This window comes from Epinephelus fuscoguttatus, linkage group LG8, assembly GCF_011397635.1.
Source record: "Epinephelus fuscoguttatus linkage group LG8, E.fuscoguttatus.final_Chr_v1".
In the NCBI taxonomy this organism is placed as follows: domain Eukaryota; kingdom Metazoa; phylum Chordata; class Actinopteri; order Perciformes; family Serranidae; genus Epinephelus; species Epinephelus fuscoguttatus.
This window is the reverse complement of record NC_064759.1, coordinates 34,640,813-34,656,038: the sequence shown is the minus strand read 5'-3', so window position 1 is coordinate 34,656,038 and position 15,226 is coordinate 34,640,813. Positions and strand designations below refer to the sequence as shown.

Genomic DNA, 15,226 nt, shown 5'->3' with positions numbered 1-15,226 from the left:
GATTAGGGTAAGAATGTCAGGGGAAGCCAATCAGAGGCAGAGTAAGGAAGAGTAGGGTTTGTCATGCCTTTCACCATCCTGGGGAACAAAAACCTCTACTGACCACACCCAGGTAAATCAAATGCTACCCGCAGAGACAAAGGAGACTGCATTTCCTGTAGTTAGTCACATGTGCTAAACAGGGCGCAGCATTTGCCGGCTTACTGCTCTCACCTTAGGAGACGTGTGCCGTGCATCATGACATCTACCAAACTTATCAGTGATGACATTCGTTGCCACGTATTTTTATGATCAGTTCTGATTTAAACGATAAGTTGTGCAGTCCTATTTTCAACATGTTAAACTTTAGTTTTTACATTTTGATTGTGACAGTAATCTAACTTTGTAGACCTGACAAGGAAAGAGTGAACCGTTTGTTAAACATATTCTGGCAAAAGCTGAGTCATTGTACATTAAGCTTTCTACATGCTGCACCACAGCTGGAAATTAGCCTCTGCTTTGAGTTGTACCTAAGAAGCTTTGTAACTATTGTAAAGATTGTGCTTGCTTTAATTTCCCTATCAGGATGACCTTCTGTCTCCTGCTACACAGTGAAAAACGTGTGAAATCAGGGACATCTAAAATAAAACAATACCTCTCGTTTAATGCATCTTTTGCTTCTTACTCATCTTCTTGTTTATTGTCTGTGTCTCAGACACACTAATGGGCAAAGATCCCCACACTGCCTTTCCCAACAAAAACACGGTGTGCTAGCGAGTCTGATATTTTTTAAGAATGCACATCTTGTTAAGTATGAAGGCACGGAATATGAGATGACATAATTAAGCACACCATGACTCCCCTTTCAGCAAAAAGTTAAAATTATTTAAATCAATTATCTGATTAATATATTAGATCCTCTCCTCTTGCATTTTTTTCAGTCATAATATATGCTGGCAAGAAATCTTAATAGGTAGACAGTTCACTAAAGTAAATAGCCAGTTTATGTAATCTTTGTTCCACTGGGTTCTCCCTGGAGAACACAGAAGTCCATTAAAAGACAAAAGTGCTCCACACAGAACAAAGATTAACATTATTTAGAAATAATAACAACAGGTCGTCAAACCACAGCTCTGCCATTCTGGCCTTGACATTTTACTGAGCATGTTATTGCCATTTTGTTGGTGGACACCCCTCCTGGACATTAATGTCAGAGCAGTTAGAGGGGAGGCTCTCCTTGGGTCCGTCTCCTGGCCGTCCGCAGTGAAGCAGATGTGAGGACAGATGCCAGGGGCAGATGGGCATCCAAGACTAGAGCCACTGCAACCTGTTGGGCCGAGCCAGCCACATAACCACAGGACAGGTTGGTCCGACGGGCACAACACACACCAAGACGCCACATCACTGGCTTGAGAAGCCATCAGTCAAATGTTGAGGATATTTGGAGGGTGGGTTAGATCCTTTAACAGTACTGTGGAGGTCCTTCACTGGTACTTGATGGACACCAGTGGTCCTCAGGCTTTTTAGTGTAGCATTAACATATCTCCTGTCACTTCAAGGAGGCAAATGTTGTATCTTTTGTTTTGTAGCCAATCATTAATGACATTCATAATCATAATTATTAGACCAGTTCATTTGAAATTAATCCTCCTTTGGAGATAGGCTGACATGTGGCCCAAGAATGGATGTCCGTGGTTGGGGGAGAGATGGCCAACCACCTGCCCTCAATACAGGTCATAAGCAGGAGGTCTGGAGGAGCCTAAAGTCACCCTCCCACCCTTACATACACACACAGTCTCTGTCTCTTATGCCCTCTTCGTGCAGACACATGGGGAAGGGTGGGTGGAGGGGTGGGGATGGTAGAAAGCACATATGCCATTTGCTCGCCAACCCTAAAAATGAACAGCATGTGAAGGAATGTTTCCCTCTTGTTCCGCTAACTATTCTGTCGACCTCCCGAGAGAGACACACAGAGAGAGGAATATAAAGCAAAACAGAGAAGGAAATGAGTGAGACAGAAAAAGAGTGAGAGACAGACGCAGAGAAGTATAGAGAGAAAAAAAATATGAAAAGGTTGATTGGGATCAGTGGGAATGAGGAGGTCTGGAAGCTCATCCCAGTGGAGAGAAGCAGAAGGGCCCTGTAGCGCTGCTCTCAATCTGGCCAATGCAAACAGCTGCGGTGCTAACACAATTAATAGCCGGATGACTTAGTACCAGACACAAGGCCACACAAGCCCCCCCCCCCCCCCAAACACACACACACCTACTGTATGAGCAACACAATGCACCCACACACAGTTCACATATTAAATTCATCAGCACTTATAGGCATAAGAAATTTAACTATGACTCAATGATTTGCAATATGCTCAAAAAATGTATATTGCAAAAATATAGAGCACTGTACAAAACAAAAGCTATGTGCATTAGTGACTGAATGCCTGATCAGCCGACACATCTCACCTTTGTTTGGTACCAACTATTCTACATTTGTTTCACTTATCTGACTGACTGTCACTGTACCATTTATCCTTACCAACAATAAAACTCCCACCTCTCACCCAGGCGACTAAGAGAGAATAAATTGTACATTACATGTTTACTGGCTGAATATGTTGCTATGTGACAGATATCAAAGGATGAAAAATGCAAAGTCATATTGACGCAAGCTACAGTGGTGGGAAAAAAGTTTTCGGACACCCTTAAAATCTCAAATATTATCATGAAATATTTGTGGAAAAATCTTTTTTGTGTTTCAAAAGGTGTGGCTGCATTAGACAGATACAAACAAATACAAATTATATTTTTTTTTTTATTGTTTACAAGAAAAACTAACAAAACTAAATTCTTGACAGTTTCAATATGTCAGTTCTCAACATTGTCGGTATCAAAGTCAACAAATAACAGAGAATGTGTTCAAAACTGAACAAAAAATAAATAAACCATCACATCATCAAATTAATATTTAGTAGTCCTGCCATTGGCACGTAGTAGAGCTCTAATCCTGGCTGGCATGTTCCCCACGAGCCTTTCACACTGTTGAGGGGTAATCTTGTCCCATTCTTCTTGAATTACTGCTTTTAATTCTTCTAAATTCTTTGGTTTATGCTTTGAAACAGACCTTTTGATAATACACCACAGATTTTCAATGGGGCTCATGTCCGGGGATTGAGCTGGCCACTCTAAGACCTGGATACTGTGCTCCTGCAGCCAAGTTCTACTGGCCTTGGATGTGTGGCAAGGGGCATTATCTTGTTGAAACATCCAGTTTTTACCTCGACGGAGCAGTGCACGCGCAGAAGGGAGCATGTGGGTTTGGAGAATGGTACAATACTTGGTAGAGTTCAATGTGCCATCACAGACAGTGAGATGACCAACACCAGCAGCACTCATGCATCCCCAAACCATGATACTGCCTCCACCATGCTTGACAGTAGGTACTGTACATGCTGGAGATAATGCTTCGCCTGGCCTTCTGCGTACCCTCACATTAGTAGGAGGAAGATAAAGCTGGAAACTGGACTCATCTGACCACAAAATCTTCTTCCAGTTCCTGGCTGTCCAGTTCTTGTGTGCCTGGGCCCAACGACGCCGGGCTAACCTCTGTCTCTCATTGATCAGGGGCTTCTTGATAGCCTTGTAGGACCTTAAGCCATGATCTAAAAGTCAGCCACGTACAGTGCGGGTGGAACACTGGACACCAGTTTGGTTTGACCACTGCTGCTGAAGCTCCTGTGATGTCATTCGGCAGTTTTGCCTGCACATGCGGATCAGGATGCGGTCATTTCTTGCTGAAGAAACCCGTGGACGCCCAGATCTTGGTTTGTCTTCCAAGCTGTTGGTTCGTCTGTATTTCTGCAGAGTGTATCCAACTGCTGAAGGACGGCATCTGCACTTCCTGGCTATCTGGCGGCAGCTGTACCCTTCCTGGCTGAGAATCTTTATCTTCAGGTGTGTTTCCTGCGTTAGGTTCCTTGTTTTAGCCATCTTTGTGTCTGAAGAACTTTCAAATGTGCTGGCTTTATGTAGACACGAAGCTTGGCAACAAAAATTGTGTCTTTTAATAAAAAGAACGACCTTCATCACTGGTACCAAAATGACCCAATACTCAAAATTTCTTATGTATTTTTATGGAATCAATCAATTTTAAGTTTTTAATGGCTTTTTTAGGATTTATTTAGTATTTTGGCTGTGACTGTACTAAAAGAAATTGCACTTGAAGACCTAAGAATGATTCTTAATGCAATATTTCACAAATGCATGGGGTGTCCGAAAACTTTTTTCCACCACTGTATATTATGAGATTATGCTGGTGTATTTAAAAGCTTGTATGCCAACCGCAACCTGAAATCAAAGCCTTCTTAGGTTTAAATGCTAATACATTTAATTGAATAGTTTTTCCTTTTGTACTCAAAATGTTCAGTAGACCAGACTGTCTCTATTAACCTCTGGTCTATCCAAAAACCCTTTTCAAATGTTTCTTTTATTTTATGCAAGGGCTGCCCCCTGAAAGTCGAGGATTTGAATTATCAGTCCTTCTAAACCCTGTTCAAACTCTCAAAATCTGTACGTAAAAAAAGGAACACATATTTGAACTGTCGTACTGAACAACCAAATCCAATTCAACTGACATCGTTCGGAGTCGGGTACAGTTATATTTATACTTCTTTTTAGTTTCCTTTCTTTAAATGAATGCAAACACATACCCTGCAAGACTGTGGTTACTACTGATGCCTGAGTCGTGTTTGGTTTAATGCATGTTGTCCTTCTACACAGCCAGACAGAGCACAATGATATGGCATAATATGTAGACAATACTATCTTTTGTCCTATTTTTAGGGGAGTAATGTAATAAGCCTTTTGGTTCAGTTGACAGTTTTTTACTGGACTGATATTTGTCTCTTTTGCTGCAACTTGCTCATTTTGAAGTGAGGATAATTATATGCCACCTTGACTTCTCTGTCTCTTTCTAATTACATGGTACTGTTTGGTAAGGTTTTGCAAGACTGAGAAACAAAAAATCAACACCAGCCTGAGGAGATGCTTCATGCTCCACTTAGTAAACAATGTCTTCATCAACTTGTGCTCATTTGCACAGGTATTATTTCTTTGTATTTCAGACATAAAGAGACTGACAACATCCTTATTTTCAGGTTTCCAAATATTCACAGGTAGACCAGAGTGAATGGATTGGATGGATGGACTGTAAAGTCGGAATTCCCAGACTGCGGCTCTCGGCTCAGCACACGCACGTAAACCAATGTTTGTATTACTTTTGTAACCAACTATGAATATCTGCCTCTTTTCTTCAACCTGAAAGAGGTCTTCATCCTGGGCAGACCAGTATGCCAACCCTGTTTCTTTGTGTGTGTACTGCTTGTGTGTCAGTATAGGTGTGTGTGTGTCCAGGATTCCAGAGAACGAGATGGAATCTATTGTTGTCCTCTGCTATTTCTATCAGGGATGTAAGGCTTCTCATAAAGGCTTATGAACCAAAATTTGAAAGATGTGGGTATGTGGACATTTATACGCAGCACATGGACGGAGCTGAGAGCCAGCATACTTTTCATCTTTTGCAATACAAGAAAGTGTCCACTGGCCGTCCTGAAAATTGAATCAGTCCTTGAAAGAGGCAGGTGTAGATGAATGCCTCTGTGTGGCCTTTTTGTCCAGCTTATGCATTGGAAATGCATAGAGAATGCATCCTATTCTCAATAAAGAGTAGAAGTAGATGTGCTGTATGAAAATCACTGTCCCTGACCTCAGACTCCAGGTGCCCAGGAGAAAAAAGATGAATATTTGTGTCTTTATTCAAATGTTTTTTTCCCCTGTCTTGACACCACTGATGAGCTTTATAGTAAAACAAGGCCTTGGTACAAGCTGGGACCCTCTCTGGCACCAGATAGAGTATGTGGTGCTGACCATCCAACCCACATAACTTGGCAATAGTCCGAGCCCAGACCAGCCCCCTTCCGCTGGCAGGAGGAAGAAGCAGCCTGTGGGGTACTCAGCTGGGTGAGGTCAAATGCATTGTGCACAGAAACGCACACAAACACTCACACAAAACTGGGCTCAATCGGCCTCCAATACCTTTAACCTGTCTGTCAGCACCAACATACTAGGAAAGACAATGAAAGAGAAATGGAAAAGCGTTCTCAGCCCCCACAGGCCAAGGGCAGATCCAAACCTCTTGGAGTGACAATAGCTTGCAGTGACAAGTGAGAATGATAGGCTATATTAACAGCGTGTACCCATCACAAAAGGTCACTAAAATGGAGAAAAATGTCCCAGTAAACAGAAGTAGTTCTTGACTCTGTCCTTTCAGCTTAAAGCTTCAGACCTAACTGAATGTAGATGAGTTGCTGTGTGGAGAAGTCTTTCAGAGAAGCATGTGAGGGGTCAGGCAAGTTCAAAAAGCTGCTGCAATCATGTACACTTTGTGGGTGTTAAAGGAAATAGCATTTAAGTGAATAAGGCCTTGAAAATGCGATTAATCCCCAGTTCTTTCATGTAAATCAGAAAAAGCAGCTGAAATCGTGATGAACATCAGTTTATAAATCAGAATTTCCTCAAAGTTGTTAAAACAAGTTTACAATGTTTAGATCGTACGTCAGATTAATTAGCCACAATTTTATGGTATCTTTTAATCTACTGCATAATATGCTTCTATGACTGTGTGTCAGGGCCTTTCATTTCTAGGTACTTTCAACCTTTCATCTAACGCAGACTTTTTGGTGCGCAACAACTTTTGTGGATTGGTTACCTGGTATGTTGGAATCAGAGCTCTTTTTAAAAGAATTAACGAGGTCCCCCATAACAAAGCCACCACTTTTTAATTCTTGGTAAAAGATGCTCAGGGAATTTGATCATCCCATATATACCTGGATGCTTGCAGCTCCTGTAAAGATGAAAGTAACTGAAATGAGCTTAAGTGTTCAATAGTGTGTGAGATTTCTTGGTTCTTTCACTGCATTTTTTTAAAAAAGTAAAAATATTATTTTTTATTTATTTTTTTGTCAGTTCACTAGGCGATAGAGCTCTACACCTATGCATATGTACAGTTAATAAATTAGTTGTCTCCTACCATTTGGTCATTGAAAATTATGTAAGTGGATACTGGCTGCATATCTGCATCTACTGGCCTTAATAAAAGTTCACCTGTGGTATAAGTGTACCATATGGGTAATGGGTGCTGAGGCTTAAAGTCATATATCCCTATTCAAATGCATGTCAGTGGAATAGATTAGCCCTACTTGAAATTAGCAGCGTATGAATGCATAAAGGTGTGCGCAACGCTTGCTGTCTGAATGCACAATTGCCTGCATGTATGTAGCAGGCTGAGGCAGTACCAGGTGAGGTGGCAGCCCACACACACACACACACACACACACACACACACACACACACAGACACATACACACACACAGAGGCCTTTCTGATGAAAGCTAGGTACCAGAATAACTGTCAAAGCCGCACCAGAGATGTACCCAGTCATCCAATGTCAAATGCCCTGGTCACCCACCTGCACTACTAAACAGTGCAAGAACCCCCACTCCCATACACATGCACAGGGTGGGCCCAACCAGCAGTGTACCATGCTCAAACAAGAACTCAGCCAACCAAACATTCACACTGTTCATAAAAGAGAACAAAACAACTGTTCAGTTCACAGTTGTGGGGCTGTTTCTGCCTGTCACACAGCCTGTTACACCTTGCTGTGGATCAAATATGACACAGGTGGCACAGCAGTGTGGCAAGTAGCAGATAGAGCTACAAATAGGTAGCTGCTGCTGCTACACATTTAACAAGGTACAGTGCTTGTAGTGTGTTTAGTGTATGTTGAGCTCAGAGTGTGTGAAAGGCATTCAGCTGGGACCAGGTGCTACCTGGGTCTGGCTGGTTATAGCGGTCACCACCGCAGTGAGGGGATGAAAGCAGGTGAAAGCTGTGGCTCCTGTATTGTAAACTGCTGCTGTGATGATGGAGAACTGCAACACTGACAATTATGGCGCAGTCTGATGGCTACAGCAACCCTGAGATAAAATATTTATATACAGAGTCTGAAGCAAGTATCAACATCCTGGGTGATTTTTTTTTTGGCAGCTGACATGAAGAGTAGTGCCTTACTTTTGGCAGAGCTGGTTGAAGAGGATTTTGGGGTTGACTGGGCCTTTCCCTGGTTCTTTCATGCTCTGGAGGAAGAGAAACATGGCCGCAGTCAGGGGCTCTGGACCAGGCAGCGTAACTGTCAGTGGACTCTGGAATAAAAATAAGACATTTATTTCTTAATTTCAAAAGTCATTAACAAAACAGGATCGAGCTATCACTTAATGCAGGGCTGAACACTAACTTTAAAAGTGGTTGCCAGGCTGGCAAACAGGCATCAGTTTTTGGTTGCCAAAACTGAAAATATGGTTGCATTTGCAGTCACATTATATTTTGAGTGATTAAGATACTATGTAATTATGTCAGCTTAATAATGAAAATGTGTCATAAAAGAATGTCTTTAATGACAGGTTAGTTGAACTTTCAAACCTACAGTCAAGCAACTTAATTTGCTCCATCATTATCTCTAAAACAGATGCCTGTGCATACACAACGAGCATTAACACACGTGCAGCACTGTCTGGTTCCATTTGTGACTGTAACAGCAATATGAAATATCACTAATGCAAAAAATGTTAAGAATTTATTTATTTTGAAGTCCATGTTTTGCTGTTTGTTGTCTTTACCTTTAATGTTTTAAATTTTGATTACCACTAATGGCAACCAAAGGCTGAGACTTGGTTGCCAGTGGCAACCTGGCAATCATTACTGTCGAGCCCTGTTAATGTGTCAAAATAAGGTATGTAATGACAGTTTTGGACAACTGACAGTTGATTTTGTTTATTTAAATTAAATTAATAAACTATTTTTTAAAAGGGGTCAGAAGTTAAATGAGTACAAATTTAATTCTACTTTAATTTTTCTCAAATGTTCATAAATAAATTAAAGTTGCCAAAAAAAAGAAAGAATTAACTTTACATATACCTTTGTAATTAACTAAAACCATTTATTTTCAGTTGCTTTTTTGAGTCAATTGTCACTGATCGCATGAATGTAACAAATACAACAGGGCACAATGAGTCAGACAGGTACAGCATTAAAATCAGAATTTCAAAGACAAAGTCATTTAATAAATTTGCTCAGTCTATTGTTTAGTCTGGAGGAGACTACAGCTCCAGGAAAGTAGAAGAGATGAACAGTAAATTGTACCACATTGGTATCAACGGAGGGGCTGATCCTCAGTTTGTAGCCTTTGTCCTTTACTTCCTGGATGAGGTCGATGAGCATGTGTGTCTGAGACAGGTTCTGTAGAGAGAACATTATTTTCAGACTGTTTTACTAACAATGCATTTACCATTTTAATCAGTCGATGCATTGAATGGTAGTGGGTAAAGGTATCATCAGGTATGGTATAACATCAACAAATGCTAAGCTGCTAAATACTACTGAATCACTGGATCATCGAATTGGTCTGATTTTACTATTCATCAAATGAAAACACCCAACACCAATTTGTGGACAAAAAAAGACAACAACAACAAAAAAAAAAAAGTCACAATCCTTCAAAGATATTAAACTGTATTTACACTTAGCTTGTGGCAATCCACTGTGGTCAATTAAAATACCCTTGTGAAATGTTATCTCCATTGTGGAAGGATTTAGGAAACTTGTGGTGAGTTCATTATTCTGAAAGAGGCTTTCAAATCTATCTATGATCTGTGAGTTTGAAACGTAGAGAAGATCCTTGGTGAGGAGATAGCCTGAAGCAGTCATTGTCCCTTCATGTTAGAGAAACATCTTTTCCTTCCCTTTCAAGAGATATTTGTTTTGTCACATCCTGGCAATGAAGACAGTTGCTATGGAAAACACACAATGGAGCTGGCATTGTGAGCGCAGACACAGCTCGTCCTCTGACAATTATGTGTTTTCACCAAAAAGATTGCAATTTTCAAGGAGACAATACAAACAGACAGGGAGAGGGAGGGAAAAGCATATAAAGCGAGCTCACTCAAATTTCAATCAACAAGGAGGGCCCTGAGGGTGATTAACAAAATGGCGGAAAAAAAACAGCTTCATTGTTGAAGAGGCATGTTGGTTTGCAGTCACCATGACACGACCAGAGAAAGACTGGCAGGGCTCTACAGCTGTGTTGTATGGTGAACATGCTCTGCACCAACTGAGAGCCACTCGTGTATGGGAAGGTGAGCGTGTCCAAGTTGGCACTGCATTTACTGCTGCATTAAATATACTTCAAAATGACCTCAAGGCCAAGCCTGTTTACACTCACAGTCATTGTAAGAATGCATTCTGGTTTACTATAGGCCAGACTCATCAGAGGCAGCACTTGAGAAGGGTTTTCACATTGTGAATGCATACATATTCATATTGTCATGATAGAATGTAAATCCCTGCGTCTAAGGTCACTTGAGACAAAGCTTGCAAGCTCGCAAGGCTATGTGCAGTGAGACATCCAACTTAAAAAAATAATGAGATCATGCTTCAGATTGATAATGATACCTTTAATCACACCAACCCTTTGTTAATTCCTATGGTATTTAATCTTCTATTATAAAATGCATTATAGAAACACATGCACAGAAAATATTTATGTTTGAACCATATACCAACCTGCATAACAGCATTGAAGAAGCATGTGTTACCGAGGTTATTGATGCCTTTGACAGGGACCAAGGTGCTGTTGATGGCTGGACTCTTGCCTTTGGGTGGGTCAGCATAGTCTGATGGTTCCTCTTGCAGCTTAATGATCTTAGGTGATGCTCCTGCAACATACAAAACAAAACAGGTTAGTGATGCACAGCAGTGCAGACTCAAAAATGTCTACTGGAGAAAAGATTCAAAAGATATACAAGACTGGAAACTACAAATATTAGTCTTTGAAATTGACAAAAAGATTCAGTTTTTAAAATGTGGATTTGGCCTTTACTTCTAGGTTATTTCTGGATAACAAGACTTGGCAGCCAAGTTGAAAGACTGAGCTGAGATGGTGGCTGAGTTGGCAATTTGGCTGAGACTGAGATGAGAATTCTGCCTCCCTTAAATTGAGATTGCGGCAGGATACAGAAAACATTGGACTTAGCCTTGAAGTGAGACTGGGGCTGGGAGCATGGTGCTAGGATGGCAGCTGGAAGGAAAGCTGGGTCATTTGGGAAAGCAGATGACAGCTGTAGAAGTTTCCGCTGGTTAGTAGGGAAGGGGTGGGGGCTGGGGTTAGAAGAGATGGCTGTCCACAGCCAGCTGTTACTCCTGATCACCAATGAAAACTAACCTTAAACAGAAACTCAGACGCAGATGGTCAGAAGCTGACAGTCACATACAGATAGTCTGCTGGGGACAGTATAGAGTAGGTAGTGTCACTGTGTGAGCTAAGGACATGGCAGCAGCACACAAAAAAGCCAACACCATACTGACTAAATACCAATAAATATGTCACTGACATGTGTTAGTCATTACTGTTTGGCTAACTTGCAAGGAAGCCTGAATATGGAGACTAGAGTAGAAGAGGGTTCAAATCCTAATGCACAAAATTTGTTGAACTAAAATAAATGATGTGTTTTCTACCTGTCGGCAAGATTAAAGTTCCAGTTTTGGGTCAAACATCAACTCTTTGCTACCACACCCTCCCTCACTATTGAACAGATAATTGATATTTCACTTTTTCCAAAATTTTTCATTGTTATCCAAGTGTAATAATGGTCAGAAGAGGCAAAAAGTTACATTGGCTTTGAGCAGTGGTTTTTGTGCAACAAGTTACAAATGCCGTCATTAGGTTTTTGCCTATGAGCCTAAGTAGACTCATTTACATGAAGTATCTGCTGAGACTCCTGTTCTAATATTCACATTGTTGTCCAGTGACAGCCTACAGATTCACAGAACAGACTTCAAGTACAATTAAGTCAGAAAAAGCAACAACAGATAATACACAATGTAGAACAAAATATGCAACCTCACTTAGAGTGGAATCTACTAAAACACTGCTATAAATTTTAGCCATAAAAGTAGAGATGAAACACGTTGCTGACAAATTATAGACCATTTAGTTAAAAAAATAATATTAATTTAAAGACTATTCTACTTATAAAGTCTTCAATAAATAATAACTAGACTCCCCACTGCTTCCCATGTAAAACTGGTACTTGTAGTTGGGGGAAAAACGGTGATGTGTGAACACACTGACACTATGATCAGAGAGAATGAAAAAATAGAGGTGGTGCTAATGGATTTAAAGTGAGGGAAATGGGTGAAGCAATGAATGGAAGATAAGTTAGAAGGTGCTAATTGAGGCAGAGATGTGTTCACTCCATGTGATATTAGAGAAGTTTGACGGATCCAGAAAATCAGACCAAGAAATACTTTATTGATCTCTGGAGGGAAGCAGCTGCAACAGGCTGCATGTGCAGTTGGTGCATTGCACTAAGATGAAAAAACAAAAGCCCAACCATTTTGCTTCCTGCAGGATATCATGAGCTCTATGACACAAGACAAGTTCAGTATAGTAATACATGGTCCCCCTGATCTCTGTGGCACAACATACAGTAACCTACTGGTATTTGCCAAGATGTCATCGAACAAACATAAAAAAGGGTCCACAGGTTGGCTGTAGCAGTTTCTGTTAAAATCATTACTTGATAAATACTGAATAAAAGACACATGGATTGCTTAAAATATATAATTATCACTATCTGATTAATATTACCTTAGTAGGACTTAGAAAGAACTACCTGTCTTTCATTAAGAATGTAAAATTGCGTAGATATTCTGATGATTGTTTTACGCAATATTCTGAATTATAAATGTCCTTAATTGTTCTGGTACCTATTAAATATTTTCCAATACTGCCAACCATTTGCTGCTCCATAAATTGTTTGGATTGATAATCTTTCCAGATTGTATGGAAATTGCAGAGATTTAAACGCTTTAGTACACTGAAAATTGTTTTTTTTTTCTTTCTTCCCTAGAGAAGTTGGAGATCTCAAACACTGGAGCATCTGTGAATACACTGCGAGGAGACTGCACAAAAGTTACTGCTCACTCGCAACCGTATAGCCACATGACAAGGTAAAAAAAAAACCCTCAAATTCTTCTTTAATATATAACAGAAAGTGGAAATCAAGGGACGACATATATTTTCATTAATATCATTGCTGTACAGCTACAATGATTGATGAAATTGTTATCATTCCTGAAAGAATTCAGTGGGTCTGCTGTGTAGTAAATGAAACTATGAGTTCCTTTGTAGTAAGCAGATAATAAGACATATCAGCACAAAATGGCAAGTTCAGGACTGATGGCAGTACCTTAAGGCCTACAGGCTGTAGAGAAATCAATTAAATGCTGGTAAACACAAAAAGAGTTTGGTCCATGAGCACTTCACCCATATAAGCCAGTCAAGAGAGCAGGCTGGCAGCGAGGTCACTGGCCTGAACCCGCTTATGTCCAAACTAAGAAATTCAATTGAACCGTAAACCATCATAATCATCATAATAACCTGCACCTTTACTCTCACCGTTCTTCTCCTCAATATACAATGGCCTTGCCCTTGAATATATTCAATTAATAGAACCACTCCTTGCACACAAAGCTATTCAACCTACAGCAGTGGTAACTCTACTGCTGGCCGCTACCCTGTGAGCTTTTCCTCTTCAAGGCCAAGGACATTAGCTGCAGTGCCCTGGTCACAGTTGCTAGAATGTGAACTGTGGGCTTTTCACTCGTGGCCTGCCAATTTGCATTTTATACTAAATCAAATTCACTCAAAGGAATGGGGATAAAAGGGCAACTTTTCTGTTCAACAGATTTGAGAAGAAAAGCCACAGTTGGGCATTCATACATACACATAAAGTTCATACTCTCTTTCAGGTCTGCTGCATTATTACATTTTTCTTGCCTGCACCAATTGTGTTGCTGTAAACTTACACTTAACTGAAAAATTTTCAGCACTGATGAGAAATGAAGGGAGACTTTTTGGGCTTGTCTTGTAGTTTTGGGACTAAGACGGGGTGAGGTTCAGCTTGTTGGGACAACATGCTTTTGTGACGCTCCACCCAGTGGTGCTAAATACATCTGGCCCTCTGTGCTGGCAACATCTGGAGGCCTATTTCCATCTTCAATATGCAGCCATAAGGGAGCACCCATATGTCAACATGCAAAGCGCACGGAAAACAAGTGGAGATGGGGAAAGACTGCAGCCCTGATTGAGAAAACAAACTGTGTATTTCTGGATTTGGTGTGAGACTGGGAAGGTGTGAAGAGATGTGTTTACCCAAGTGTGAACAACTGAGCAGAAGAGAAAGTAATTGAGAGAGAGAATGAGTGTGTAAATGAGTGCGTCTTCTTGTGGTGTTTGTACCTAATGTAACTTGAGTGTAAGAGCTGCGACTGGCACTTCCTCTAAGAGAGAGCAGAGGAATGAGGAAACTAACTGGGCGGAATGGGGATGCCGATGGACACACTCTGCATCTGGGACCGTCACCCAAGGTAAACAATGTTCAGGGAGCCATCTGGTTAAGACTAGGGAGAGGGGGGCAGAATGGGGCAGTGGGATGGAGGGGGGCAGTGGGTGGAGGGAAGGGTTGCAACGAGCACAAGCATATGGAAAAGCAGATTTTTCCTCTCCCTGCAGCAGTCAGCGAAGGCAAATGTCAGCATGCGCTGCGTCCACGCTTGACTGTGCTGCACTCAGCACCACCACCTGGCCCTCCTTGCTCAGCCACCGAGTATGGGCAGCAGTGACACTGTGGAGCCTTTCCCCAGGGTAGAGGAAAGCATCACGGTGCTTAGGATTGTCCACATGCACGCATGTACACCAACACCTTCTGCACTCGCTGCTCTTTTTCACACAAGAGATACACAAAGAAACACTGGCCTTGTTTACTTTTACAGGGGACAGCATTAGACTACTTACAAAAGGAAAAAACAAACAAACAAAAAAGCTCAACTGAAATCTTTCAAAAAGCATAACCTTCTGTCATTCATTTGTTTGCAATTTTTTGACATTCTCACAAGCTGAAGCGAGGCCATCACCAAAGCTCATTTGAGAAAATTCAAACTCAAACCAATGCCACAAACAAAACATATACTCTTAAGTTGGTTTCACACCAATATCTGCTGCTTTCTTTAATTTGAAAGTGCTGTCTCAGAGACACTTTGTTGTTGCAATAAAGGCCAATACAAAAGCCTGT

The 15,226-nt window shown here is 41.0% G+C and overlaps 1 protein-coding gene across 3 annotated transcripts in view; it reads right to left on the bottom strand.

Annotated features, from left to right (window-relative positions):
* The window catches only part of usp45 (ubiquitin specific peptidase 45), a 42,706-nt gene that overhangs the window by 17,403 nt on the left and 10,077 nt on the right, over positions 1-15,226 (bottom strand). For 2 of the 3 annotated variants that reach the window (XM_049584676.1, XM_049584678.1), the window contains exons 6-8: positions 10,656-10,807; positions 9,237-9,332; positions 8,109-8,239 (exon numbers count right to left, since the gene is read on the bottom strand). In XM_049584676.1, the coding sequence (XP_049440633.1) occupies positions 8,109-8,239; positions 9,237-9,332; positions 10,656-10,807 (379 nt within the window). The remainder of the gene's footprint in view (positions 1-8,108; positions 8,240-9,236; positions 9,333-10,655; positions 10,808-15,226) is intronic. The other variant, XM_049584677.1, reaches the window with a different exon arrangement.